This window comes from Diadema antillarum, unplaced genomic scaffold (genome assembly GCF_040938485.1).
Source record: "Diadema antillarum isolate AM-2024a unplaced genomic scaffold, OU_Dant_1.0 seq00000481_RagTag, whole genome shotgun sequence".
NCBI lineage: Eukaryota > Metazoa > Echinodermata > Echinoidea > Diadematoida > Diadematidae > Diadema > Diadema antillarum.
In genome coordinates, this window is record NW_027271445.1 from 3,835,220 (window position 1) to 3,849,971 (window position 14,752).

The 14,752-nt window shown below is 40.6% G+C and overlaps 1 protein-coding gene across 2 annotated transcripts in view; it reads left to right on the forward strand.

Annotated features, from left to right (window-relative positions):
- Window positions 1-7,424: 7,424 nt before the first annotated feature.
- LOC139733551 (uncharacterized) overlaps window positions 7,425-14,752 on the forward strand; it is a 50,776-nt gene continuing 43,448 nt past the window's right edge. The window contains exon 1 of one of the 2 annotated variants that reach the window (XM_071644361.1): window positions 7,425-7,568. In XM_071644361.1, the coding sequence (XP_071500462.1) occupies window positions 7,463-7,568 (106 nt within the window). In that variant the 5' untranslated portion in view covers window positions 7,425-7,462. Of the gene's footprint in view, window positions 7,569-12,929; window positions 12,966-14,752 lie in introns of those variants that run through there. The other variant, XM_071644363.1, reaches the window with a different exon arrangement.

A 14,752-nucleotide genomic window follows, 5' to 3' on the forward strand; every position in this document is an offset into this window, starting at 1 on the left:
TGAAGAGCCGGTTAAGTGTTGGACCCAAGAAACCACGACCCAAGTCTTCTTCGGTTCCGTTGTTCGTCCTGGATGAAGTTCGTAGTCGGCGCACTGACCGTGGTGATGGAGCCAACAATTATGAACCTCTAGATGAAGCGCCTCAGGGAATTAACATCCATCAGAAGTCCCGAGTGTTTGTGGGCGGGAACGGTCAGAAAGTAAAATTTGGAATCGGTGTAGATGGTGACTATAGGGAAATTCACGCAACGGCTGGTAAGTGAAGCATAGCGCCGTGTGTAACGTTTTGGTATTTGTTTTCACTTCTTTTGGCAATTAAATTATTGATGTTGCAGGGAGTGCAAATGAGTCTAACAGTTTATCCGGGGTAGCATCTAGGCTATAAGTATAATACTGTTGTGACAGAGCAATAAGATCCTGCCGTTATCATACGCCAGCCTTGCCAGGTATCCGTTATACACATAGGTCAACAGGTTGACAGGAACGTTTAGGAACAAAACATGTTAAACAACAATGAACGTAACAGGCGGGATGTATCGCAATTTGAAAAATAGGATGCGATGTCACCTTGTCTTTCCTAGAAAAAAAAAGATTTAGAAAAAAAAATAAAGGCGTTCAGTGGATTTGCTTGGTACCTTGATTATAGATATGCTGAATGAGATAGGTATGTTCCGAAATTAGATTTTGGGCAAAAGTAATCTCTGGGTTGAAAGTTAAAGGTCATTGACAACAGGTTGACATGCCAATTTCTGCTCTTAACTTCATCTAGGAATGTCCAGTTGCAAAAAAAAAAGAATTTAAAAAAAGACATACTTTATTTTCAAATAAGAGTGGTGAAATGTTGAAGGTGAATTCGTTGTAAGATTGAATTAGTTTACTATAGTATAGCTGTGCGCCTATACTTGTTATTTCAAACTATTACATCCCCCAGGAATGTCAGGGACGAGGCAAATTGATGGACAGCGTAGAAATAAAAAAAAAATTGTATGTGAACATCGAGGTCAAAGGTCGCTGCACTTCGGTAAAAAGAAACCACAATTTCTTGCCTATAAATGATCATTTTACGGAAATGGCAGTAACTGCTATGTCATCGACCAAAGTAATGACGTCATCGCCTCACCTAGCTGCTAGCTTAACGCCAGTTTGATAGATCCTTAACTATTTTGTGAAAATTAGCGAAGGGTATAGAAATTGATGACTAAAGGCCTTACACACTTGGAAAAATAGGTTCAACTGTGCACCTTTAAAACTTCAGACTGATGTTACACTGAGAGCACCTTTACGGGTGGGGTAAAATTTTGCGCCTCTTCAGACCGGAAAGGTACAAAGTTGCACCCGTAAAGGTGCTCGCAGTGTTACGTTGTTGACGGTGCAAAGTTGAATCAAATTTTCTTAGAGTGAAACATCACACTAATTGTTCCTGTTGTTTGTCTCTCTGCGCTTCCTGCGGACGTGCCATTAATTCAACGTTTATTTGATGAAAATTGGATTTGAAATGGCTGAGATATCCAAAAAGAGCGATTCTAATAAAGTGTGGGACCCACATTTTATTACGGTTGCTTTGTTTTACTTTGCTTCTGGATGATTCAGTCATTCCAAAACTGATTTTCATCAAATAAACTTTGAATTCCTCTTGAAATGGTATGCTCTGTACTATAAGTGTTTTCTTGGTATCTCGCAAAAAGTTAAAAGCCGCAATTCTCACCTGCACCAATACTGTACCATCCCTTTAAGCTATCTCGATCGCTTTATTTCAGTACGAATTAAGATCGATTTCTTCCTGGTTGACATCCTCAGCACCGGTGTTTCACGTATTGTCCGAATCTAGATTGAACCAGGGAGGTGGAAGAAAGAGCACCTCCCTGATTGAACAATCGGTTTACAGTGGTGTTGGCGGTGGATGGGAATGACAGATGGTAAACAAGCATGTTATCATTGGACATTCAGGTCTCTTCAGGCATCTAAGTTCAGTGTTTATAATGAAACAGCAGGAAAGGAAAGGACGGGATTGTTGCAATTTTCCACTCACTGGAGCATTGATTGTTATTCAAGATCTTCTTCAGCCACATGCGGGAGCGAAGGAAGCAGCTCATATTGAAACACTTTATTATAAATTTAGCATTATACTGGTACATAATTATAACATGGCTTAACTCCGTATTTAATACGGAATTTACACCATTACAATGTGTCCACTTTACCCCCACAAAACTTAGGGACATCGAAGGGTTCAAATCACTTCGTTGTTTTGTCCACTGCAAAAAGTCCGGTGTTAAATAGTGAACACCGAGCTGGTGTTAAATTTTCGGTGCTCATTTATGGTGTTAGATTAACACCTCCGGGTGTCATTTCCAAATTTTAAACTGTTTTTTTGAAGAGTTTCTTAGTAACTTCACTTCTTGTTGATTTTTAATTTAAACAAGACGATCAAGAATTTTACATTAAAATACAAGATTTTTGAAAAAATGTGAAAATAAATTTACACCAAAGTAACACCAGCTGGTGTGGTCCCTTATTGAAGCTGGGCGGGTGTTAAACCATTGATATTAACACCAACAAATATCAAATCAACACCATGTGGTGTCATTTTTGAATTAACACCAGTACAGTGTCAAAATAACACCAGGTACAGTGTCAAATTAACACCACGAAGTGTCAGGCGAACACTTTTCAGCACCATCACAGTGCATTTTTAACACCTGTGGGTGTGGTCCTCTATATTGAAGTTTGATCGGTGTTAGATTTAACACCCGTGGTGTTAAATCTAACACCGATGTTTTTACAGTGTCCCGTTGTTCTTGACAAACGATATTAGCACTGAATTAAAAAAAAACAGCTCTGATAAACGCCCTGAAATTTGCTTATAGGGGCCTACATGTAATTCCCTATATTACGGAGTTATAAACGTCACAACATTATAACGCTCTTTTACGCCATTCCAACACCCAGTAACGCATTATTACATTGTAATGCAATATGACTTCTTATTATGGCGTTATTACGCTTTCTCACAGCCTTTCAACACCCTCAATTACAGGAACCTGCAGTCTACCGCTCTATTCCATAGATTGATAAAGCCTCACGTTTTTGCTCGATGTCTGCCAGTGATTATTCAGTTTGGCGTTACAATACCCTCTTACAGTGATAATGGCACGCTAATATCAATGATGTTATAATGCCCTAGATCACGGCTGTATGATGATTGCATTCTTACGCTTTATTATAGCGATAGCATCATATTACGGCGTTATGATAACCTAAACTACGGACGTTATATCGGTTAATGTGATGATAGTGACTGATTTCGACTAATGACTTCAAAAACAAAACAAAACAGCGCTTTAACGCCCATAAAAATAAAGTGAAGTAAAATTTTCAGCCGAAATCAGCCTACTGGGCTGAAATAAACCACTACACATTGAGAAAATCGCAAAAATTTTCTTACTTAACCGTCTGATATTAGACGATTATTCCACGTGGCAAGTGAGGAATGCAGAGTTCTCTGACTATTAAACCGGTGATGTGGCTCAGTCGACAGCACGTCTGCCTTCCATTCTCCTATTATTACTGGCGGGTTCGATTCCCAAGTCTATGAGCTCTGCTGAGTGTAATCATATCCTATACCAAGGTGCTGTCTAGTGAGAGACATAACAGTTCCTCTCTGTCCCTCGGAAAGGACATAAAACGGAGTCTCGTGTGGGAAAAGTCAGAGTTTTAACTCATGCACATAAAACATCCCGCTCCATTCATTTATCGCAAACAGCAGGGTGTTTAACCCGGTGAAGTGGTCTACATCATACCCAACATGGAGTCCAGCTAGTACCTATAAAAATGGAAACAAAAATTGCTTGAAATATCATTACATGTATGATTGTCAGAAACATTGACAGGTAGAGATCAGTAAGTTACGTACAGGACCTACCCTGATGAGACAATAGCCAAGGAACCTCGCTCCAGGAACATTATATTCCTTTGATTGACCCCAGTGTGTCTGACACAAGTGGAAGCATGGCCGAGAAGGCCACTCCACGAGACACCCAGTCTGCAGGGTTGGGGACACCCTGACACCGAGGCACAAAGATCAACAACGAATGGAGGTGCCAAGTTAAAGATTCGTGCAGTGAGTGTAAAATGATCAATGATCAAGTTACACGCAGTCATAAGTTTAAGTTGCATAAAGGAAGGTTTCGAACTAGTATAGAAGGTTGAACTCTTTCAGTCAGAGAGCAGTAAATACTGTCTTTGTACCTTTGTGAAGAAGCTGTCGAGGCAACATCAGTGAACAGCTTCAAGTCCTAGCTCAATGATCACTGGAAGCAGAAATATAACAAATTTAATCCAGATTGCATTAACTGATACTTCTGTGAATACAGTACATCACATGGATCTCGACCTCAGGCCAAGGATTGAATCCTTTGAATGGCCCTACACAAGTTTTCAACTTACTTGGCGTCATCGTAGGTGATTCAGAAAATTCAGGTAAAAGACCAGTCAGAAATGTCAAGGAATGATGGTGAAGAAAAAGAAACGAAATCGAGCCTGACATGGGTCCCAGTCGGGGCCAACGAAAGTTTGACGCAAAGTCAATGACCAAAGGAATATTGGTGAAGGGTTTTGACAATGCATCAAACACAATAATGTAAAGTGATCGCAGTCCATCTCGGTCGACACCAACTCGGACAGGCCCTTCTGAGACAGGAGACTATTATAAAACAACAACAACAAACTAAGCAAACTGAAACTAACAAAAGTCCTCAAGAGTCAATATAGCAGCCGTAAGTCCACTTCCCACTTTCCTTTCAAGAAGATTGTCAATCGCGGTAAATCTCTCATTGTCAAAACTAGAATAGAACGGTTTGGTGAAAAGATATCTGAAGATGATGTTGACTCCATTAGTGGAATATATATAGTTCAATCAAGAACGGTGAGAGATGCGAAACTGAAAGATCAATGTTAGATTCTAGAAATTCTGGTATACACTTAAATCCAAAATCTATGCTTCGCGATATGAAGTCTGACAATAAACAATTAAAGAACATCGAAGTTGCTTGACCCTTTTTGTTTATTTACGGGAGTCACGGAGTTTAGCAGATTAACCATTAGACCACACTGTATGTTGTCCCCTAACAGCAATTGTCCACCATCTAGCTCCTGGCTTGACACGGTGGAAAATGCCACAACGTATGTGCATGTGAGCCTTCCTCTTATAGTTGGGAGTAACATCCTTCCTCTAAAATCTGAACAGGGCTCTACACACTCAATATTTTAAAGAGTGCAGTACGTGTATTCCATAATAATGAACTGTCTTTGCAAGTGCTCTAGGGCCTGAACTCAATCATGACATTTGATGTCTTTATTCGAATCATCAAATATTACAAACTATATACCTGTAATTGTAACACGATGAATGAAATATTCGCATTGTCACAGGACTTCTTACCTCTTTTATACCTACTTTTTGACAACGAAAATGTAAATGGAAGGTTTTTTTTTTTCATTATATAATGATAGGAAGAGGAAATGTTTTGCAAGCCAAGCAAGTAGATCTCTTCCGTCGCTTGCTACCCGATTTCCGCTGAAAAATGTTTATCCAGGCAAAGATAGTTGGAGTCAGGTATAGTTGGCTACGAAACCCAACCGTGCATTGTTCAACAGGAAAGACAACCTGTAAATGCTGTGAACGAAACTCGGAGATATAATAGGGACATTTGATTTATGGTTGTACCTGAAACGCGGATGCTTTACTTCAAATTATTGGAAAACTAAGTTTTGTGAAAAGTTTGACGGAAAACTTTCTAGTGAGCTGGTGAATGGTTTTCAACTTCGACTGCGTATTTCACTTCACGCTATCGTACTATCCAAGCAAAAATGAAAATAGGCTATTTTGATATACTGTATAAATTCATCGCGATTACACAGTGGCATGATGCACAATGTCTTTGTTTGCACTCGATCGGTGTCTGCATGGAAGTTTGATTATTTTCTTAGCCTCGTCGTGAATGTTCGTTGATTCGTCAAGGAAAATATCATTATCTTCAGCATCGTCATCCCTTCTCTTCACTAAGAACTAGGATAAAAAGAGGACAAGATGTCTGAAGGATTTTACAGCAAAGTTTTGAAGAACCCAAAGGTCAAACTACGATTTGGTGGAACCAAGACACCTGTCACCGAGGAAATCGACTCTTCTCTGCCAAGTCCGAGAAAACTTGGGAAGGCATCCTCCAAAAAACTGGATTTTAAAAAACTTGAACCCGACGAACTCCTCCTGCAGAAAAGTCCTTATCGGTTTACCAACGAAGGTACATATTCTCGTCAAGAGTTAGAACTTGGCAATTTATCTTTTTATCTAAAGAGGATTACATCGAGGAAGTTGTTATGGGAACAGCTCAAATTAGTAATGGTCATATGAATTTGATTTTAGACTTTGCTGTAGACACCTTTCTTCCGTGATTTGCTTCTCCTTCGTATTGCACAAAGTGCCTAGTTGACACAGTTTGCTGACCGTTTTGGGCACTTGTTGCTTACAGAGTGCATGGTACGGCATTTTCCGCCCGTTGTCCTGGATGTATTTTGGTAAAGTAATTGAAAGTAGAGGATATAATTGAATCACTTTAATCAGGACGGGTTAGGAGCCAGACGCTTGTCAAGATTAAGCGTCTGCCTCAATTGAAAGTGAAATTTCATTCCAAACTGTCAAATGATTGGTCTTTAACCAATTTCATAAACAGTTTCAATTTCGTATGGATATCTGACCATATATGTGCCCTGTTTAACATTATAACTCTTCTCGCTCATCATTCCCTCCTGCAATAGGAATTTACCAAATATTCACAAGGCATTGATACTAATCAGTGCTCAGTTGATAAGCATTCTTATTTCGTTATGTATAGATATGTTTAATCTATGCAATAAAACAAGCTGGAAATATAATTGCTCTTGTCTGTCTGTGAATTTTTTGGCGTCAATGTGGTGATCTGATCCTGTTGATTCTTTACTGAATGGTGGCAACTGGATTTGTTTCATTTATTGGCGACCATTTTCATTCTCTGCACAAAACAATTATCAGACCCTTCAGTATTTTTAAATCCGTTTTCTCTCGTCCTACTGAGTGCATTATTCTTTGCGTTTTTCTTTTAAATCAAAGGTGTGGCTGTTTGCGCTTGCAACCGTTTGTGTCTGATGAATCGATGACATATTTCGTAAGATAAAAACACAAAGAGTATGCACAGATCTAAAGACAAAGAATTAGGAGACAATTAAGATCGAGCAAAATAAACAAGGATTGATGAACTTCGTATATTGAAAGGCGAATAAGTAGACATTTCCAGGAGCCTTATTTTTCTCAATCCCCGCACATACGTTTACATTCTGCTGAAATCTTGGTAATGGTCTTTTTTTTTCTTTCTTTCTAGGCGAGTCAAAGACGAAGAAGCCACTCAAGTCAAAGAAAACAGTCGACTTAATGAGACAGCTCTCTACTGATGAGGTAGAATTGCCGGACAGCAAAGATTCATCCTATGGTAGTTATGGGGGCTATGGCAACGATGTTCCCGGAGGTTCGGTGACAGGTGAGTTTGGTAAAAAGAGTCGAACTCGCATTATTCATTAATCTATATTATACGTAAACTAGCATTGAATTTAACTACCACGCACGGAGCAATTGCACGGGCCAGGGGCACACCATGTTTGTGAAGGACAGGTAGAATGTACAACCCATAGTAACACTGCGGATGGTGTACCCTTAAAATTGGAGGGAGTATAGATTCAGGAGAATACATGTAGTTGCTGACTTCTTGGTAGGGGATCCTATGTGAGAAGCATGCCCAATGCTTGCGTCAGTGGACAGAGTGGTTGACTTGCACGCTTGAACACAATGAGAAAATCGAAGTCTGTCCATGTAATGTATACGTGTACGTGTTACGGATCGGATGGGTAGAGGTTGATGGTGTCAGAGGGAGGGCTCCTGGTTGGGTTGAGGGGACTTGTTCCCATCCCACCAACTCCAAAACATCGAAATCTTCGGAAATTCCGTACTCTGAGAAATTAATGAATTTATGTTCATTTTGTTTTTTATGATAACAATAAGCTGAAAGTGCATGTGCGTGTAACTTGCCTCCGACGGAGAGCCACATTCCCTCTGGTCCCAGTCTTGAACATCACAAGTATTATTTATCGTTGTATCAACAGTGAAGTTGTGCTCCCCAATGCTCAGACCAATGAGATAATCTACGGATTTGTAATTTTCGTCCCCATGATTGCGTCAAATTCTTCGAAGAGTACCTGTATTGAAATGTTGCAGTCAAAATGTATTTCTTGTGAATGTGCCTCGGCCTTGCTTCGTTTTTAAGACAAACGAAACCAGTAAACTAAAGAATCTGGTCCTGTCTGGCTAAGCCTTTATCTTTCGAGATTTTCGTGTGACGGTGGAAGAAGTGTAGCTCGTAGGCCCTACGTGTGACATTCTGGAGCGGGTAGCAACTAGATTTATCACAATAATCACTCTTCAGATTGCGAGTCTCCCAGTCCATATAACCACAAGAGAAATTTCATGCACAATACTAGCGTTAATTACCCATTGATCACCTCTTCAGTGTTGCCACTGCTCTGGTGGAGGGTTCTTCCATTATTATTACACCAGCACTACCACATACCCATTTATTCATCAGGGTCAAGAGTAATTACCATCGCGTGAAACCATCCTTTCCCAAGAAGTAATCTTTCTTTAAGACTCGACCCTCTGACCTTTCTTTCAAAGTCAGGAGTCTTACCCACTCTATACCACAGTGTCCCACAGTCATAAGTCTTCTTCCACTATGTAGGGCAATTTGACTCCAAATTCTGAAGATCATTGTAAATGTCAGCCGGTTTGTTCTCTTGTTTGACCATTGTAAATTCACAATGAGAAGGGAATCAAAATGTTAAACAACCAACCAACCTACAAAAAAAAACAGCATGAAGAAGGTTAGCATTAGAACATGCCTACATCTGTAAACTTATGAGAAGTATCTTATTTTTTTGTCTCATAAATGTTTAATTATCATTGAAACTGCTTGATGTGCATTTTATACTACCGTTATGCTGTTGCTATATTTACACTACTTTTGTCGATGACTATTATGAGAACTATTAAAGCAATGGTAGATAAAGGAATACAAAACCCCATGACAGCCAGTAATATTTTCTTTACACAAGTGACATGACAACGGCCAGCGCTATGGGTCTTGTTGGCACCTTTCCATGTTGAACCAACTAAGGTCGAAGCACAGGATATGGGCCAATTAGGCTTCTTCCGTTTTTGGTAGAACCAACGGTGAGAGTTCAGTTCCGCTGTGTGCCACACACAACAACAGTTACTGTAGAACACATCGCTGATAGTCTTGCACGTTACAAGTACCTGTCAAGTTACAACATTATTTGCATGGGAACAATTCTTTCGACAATGTCTGCCAACGTTAATGGATTTACGGAGCTATACTTAACCTGTACGTCGAGATGAAAACGGATGACCACGCCTTTGCAAAGTACCAGCCACAGTTTTGAAACTAATGCAGTTTAATTCCGCGCGCAAGGTAGAAATGGAAATATTGGCAAGTATTACATCAGTGATCATTACAAACATTGGCATCTGGAGACCTTCTAGCGAGTTATAAAAATCATCTAATCTAATGATACAACTGTTTTCGTAAACACGAAACTACTTGGGACACCGTCAACAGCATCATGAAGAAACCTCGCGCCAAGAAGAGCCTGCCTCTTCTCGACTCCAGTATGTCTGAGAAAAAAGGGAGCACATCACGAGGCGCTCAGTCGGCTGGGGCATCCTTGGATGGCAGCAAGAATTCCTTCAAGGAAGAATCAAAGCTTTTGGAGGCATCGAAGCCTGAACGTGATATCAAGAGACAAATGCGGACATTGACATCGAAACGTCTTGAAGCGACGGAGCCCGGATCTGGAAGACAGATGAAATCCTCAATACTAGATTCTAAGGGCAGGGAAAAGGCGACCGCTTCTGAAATGTCATCTGTACTTGCGGAGAGTGCGTCTAGCCCAAAGACACAAAGATCGCTGATGAATTTAGGTGCCAAGGTAAAGATTCGTGCAGCGACTGTAAAAGACCAGTCTGGTGCATCAAAGAATGATGACGGAGAACATAAAATGAAATCTATATCACGTGATGAGCCTGACGTGGGTCCCAGTCGGCGACCACGAAAGTTTGACGCAAAGTCAATGACGAAAGGAATATTGGCGAAGGGTTTAGACATTGCATCAAACACAATTATGCGAGGTGATCGTAGTCCATCCCGATCAACACCAACTCGAACTGACACTTCTGAAAATGCAGAAAATCCAAAAAAGACTGCAGGAGTCAACGCGGCAACCGCTAGTCCTCTTCTCAATTCCAAGAAGTCGGTTACTCGCGGTAAATCGCTCCTTATCCCAAGTAGGGAAGACAAGTTTGGTAAAATCATAGAACCTGCAGATGATGTCGACTCCATCAGTGGAATAGTTTATTCAGAAACGGAGAAGCATAAAAGACCGTCAAAAAAGTCAAAGAAGAAAGAACGAAGTGAATATCTGAAGCCAAAGGAGGTTCGGAGAAGTCCGAGAATCAAGTCGGCAAACAAAGTGGCAGAAAGATTTGAAGCTGAAGATTCAACCTCAGAATCAGATCAGGAATCCTGGTACCCAATTAGATCCCAAATGCTTCGTGATATGTACTCTGACAGTGAAAAACGAATGGCGAACTTTGCTGACCCTCTTTATGAATTGAAGAACGTTGAAGAATTCAGCATTGCAGATTTCGACCTCTTAACCTCATACCCAGATGTTCCAAACTATGCCAGGGAGTTTTCTTCTTCCAGCTACGAGTTATTGGGTAGGTTTTCTGTATTCTGAATAATACCAACGTTCGCATGATGCAAATAATTCACACGTTTACTCAATGTTGAAATACTCCAATGCCACCTCATGGTTTGTGATGCTATATTTACTTTGACAGTATTCTCATTTGAGCTATTTTGGTCACCTCAAGTTCAGACGGACACTCAGGTTTCATGGACATTCTATGATCATCTGGAATACAGAAGCTCGGGCTATAACTCTAACCACAAGTGTTATGATGATGATAATAATAATAAAGGTTAGAATAGCAACGTTGATAAGATCGATCTGATTAAAAAAAATGATTTCTTTTTCAGTTACAAAACCATCGTTGACGTTCTGATTGCTGACAAGCATTGGTTCTCTTGTGTTATTGAGGATATTGTTGACTGTTCAGATTTCATTTCATCAGTTTTTCAACAATGAACAGTATTCATTTCACATTATCTTTGCCCTCTAAATTAATACCTTAAAATTTATGTTATGATCAATACACACCGCAGGCAGGAATTTACTTTACGCTTTCCCATGGGGCTGAGCGAAAAGATTTCATCTTTATGAAGTTTGATTTGGAATTAAATGATACAAGAGAGGTATCATTATTAGCCAGGAAGAGAAACACACGTATTGACATGAGCACATCTGTATAGCCACACTCGAGCCCGTACAAAGACACACACCCTTCCATGAAAGCCTAGGGAGGTGGGTTGAGTGATTTTTCGAGAACAGTGCCCTCTGTTGGTTCAGAGATTGAAGGGTTATTGTTCTCAACACATCTACATGATAATGAAAATAGTGAAAGCTTCGACGCGAACCGCGGTAAAAAATAAAACAATGATGATTATCACAAGAGACTAATTAACATGAATACCGAAACTAATGTGACGTGTCTTATATTCAAAGGCTTTAAGATACAACTATTCCTATCGTTACTTCTTTCTCTTTGCGTTGGATGGAAGGACCCCCACTTATTGATAAGCAATACAGTATTACAATCTGGAATACTGTATAGCTACATCGCACACCGTCAGAATCCATTGGAGGATTAAACTCTGATTTCATATCTGTTTGAACACTCGTTTGGTTGTTAGGTATGTACAAGTATATTCAATCACACCGTTTAAAAACTACTTTTGAAATAACATATTCCCCACCATAACCTGTTATAAATGTGTGAAAAAGGATCAATACTATCGCTTTGTCCCAATCTTTTAATACTATAGAGAATACAGATTTTCTTTCTTTTTTTCATTTCATCATGTGATCGGGGAAAGTTTGTAAGTTATGTCCGTAGCTCTCTTCCGTCTGTGAATTTCCGCTGCTGAATTTCCGGTTGAACCCTGGCAATGGTTATTGGAGCAAGGAGGTAGTACGTACTAGGCTTGCCTGGTATCTCTGTGGTTGGAGTCAGCTACAGTTGACTGCAAAACCTTTTATGTGGTGCATTGTTCAACAGGAAAGACACTTGTGTACGCTGCTGTAAGCGAAACGGAGAACTACTAAGCGATTATACAAGCTTCCTTTTGGATTGTTGGAGTTGCATATTCAAAGTTGAAAGAAGATTTTTATGATGAACTGATGGCTGCTCATATAACTCTCTCAGCGTCACTGCATGTTCTGCTTTACGCCACATCAAACTAAGGCAGAATGGAGAAATATACTGTTCTAATTGCGTAGACCTACGTACATTTATCGTGTTCATACTCTGGTGTGATGTACAACTATACGTGCAATTACTTTGTGTCTTCATTGGGGATGGTGTGGTCGATTTCTAGCTGTCCTCTATTATATCACCTTGAATCACATCGTTCTCTCTCTTCATGGACAATAAAGCCAAAAAGGAGTCAGGATGTCACTAAGCGCTGAAGTTCTGAACAACCCGATGGTCCGACAGCGGTTTGGCAGATCCGAGAATCCTGTCTCCCTCAAAGAAGACGGATCTATCCAAATTCGGGAAAACCTGGGAAGGCGTCCTGCGGGGCGTCCTGCGGGGCGTCGTCCTCACCAAGGCGCCTGGATGATGGTTAAAAACTCCATCCCAACGCTCCGTAGGCTGAGAAATCTCAATCCATTTACCAGTGAGGGTAAGTCATGTTAATGGGTCAGCACATGGAAGCACGATTTTCTCTATATGGAAGAAAATGACATCAAGATTTTTTTTTCTTCTATGTAGGGCACTATATGCCTAATTCATTCCTTTTGACAACGAATGTTATTCACTTGTTGCGAACTTGGAGGGAACTGCATTTTCCATTCGTTTTCCTGGATGTATTTTGGTATGTAGATCATGCAAGACGCTTGTCACGATTGAGTGACTGTCCCAAGTGAAAGTGGCACTGAATTTGAGCTGCCGCTGGATTTTTAGCTCAGCTGAGCGCTGAGCCAAAGCTCAAGTGAGCTATTGTGATCACTCCGGCGTCCGTCGTGCGTCGTGCGAAAACTTTTTTTTTTTTTGCATTTTCTTCTTGAAAACCCCATCTAGTTTTCACCAAACTAGGCAGGTAGCATCCCTAGGAGGATAGGATCTCATTTTGTTCGAATGAGCATCCTTCCCCACCAAGGGGCCCCCAGGGGGCCTCCAACCCTACCCCTCCCCAAATTAAGGAACCTTTAAAAATCTTCTTCTCTAGAACCAGAAGTGATAGAGCTAAGTTAGTACTATGAAGTAGTACGTTGATGACTGTAGTTACATGTTTGTTCTTGTCGTAATCAGAGGTGCCCCTTGGCACCCAGGGGAGGAGGTGTGAAGGGTCAAAATGGGGACCTGAATTGTGCATTTTCATCTTCCTTTTGAAAACACCTTGATGGATTTTCACTCAACTTGGCACAGGTAGCATGCCCAGGGGGTTTAGATCTCGATTTATCCAACTAAGCACCTTGCTCCCTTTGGGGCCTAAACCCCCAAATTAAGGACTCAATAGAAATCTGCTTGTCTAGAACAAGATGTTATAAAGCGATATTAATACTGTAAGTTAGTACATTGAGAACAATAATTTCAGGCTTGTGCTCCCCTTATGCCCATAGAGTGGGGATGGGGGGTGGGTGGTGAGGGATCCAAATGAGGGCCTAACTTGTACATTTTCATCATCTTCTTGAAAACACCATGATGGATTTTCACCAGACTTGGCAGATAGCATTCGTAGAGGAGAAACGGATCTCAATTTGTTCCAATGGGCACCATGCACCCCTCGGGGGACCCAGGGAGCCAAAACCTCCCAAATTAAAGATTATTCAAAAATGTTTTTCTCTAGAATCAAAAGTGATAGGGCTTTAACTCTATTTTTTCAAACTGCACTGTCAAACCTTGTAGGTACAGTGTACTTGGCAAGCATTTTTGCCGGTGTCAAGGAATATGCAAATGGACACCATACCATCAGCTCTCAAAGCTGCCCCCCCCCCCCCAAAAAAAAAAGAAAAAAAAAGAGAAAAGCTTGCAATGTTCTCAGGTAAGAGTCTGCCAGAGTGCGTGGAAAGTGAACTTGCAATACACAGGTGAGCGCGAGACTCCCGGGTCTTTAGTTGTCTTTATGCATGTAGTTTCTCCGACTCGAGTTGTTTATTTTCTATGCCCCTGGATTTCCTGAGGATATCTGGTGAGAATTTTGTCCCATTTCGCCAATGTCTCGTCTCGTTTATCAATCCCTCGAATTAAGAAAGGATTCACGCGACATTGACGTAACATGACATCCAGCTTATCTGGGTTTTTTTGCAATCCCATATGAAATACGTTTAATAAATAGGTTGGTAAGTCCTAAGCATAGTCATCCGCCTTGAAAATTCGTCTGTGAATTTATTGCATTAAAATGACGTTCCCACACGAAGATTTTGTCCTATCTTTTTTCATGCTTCCCACGGCGGGTGTATATTTCTG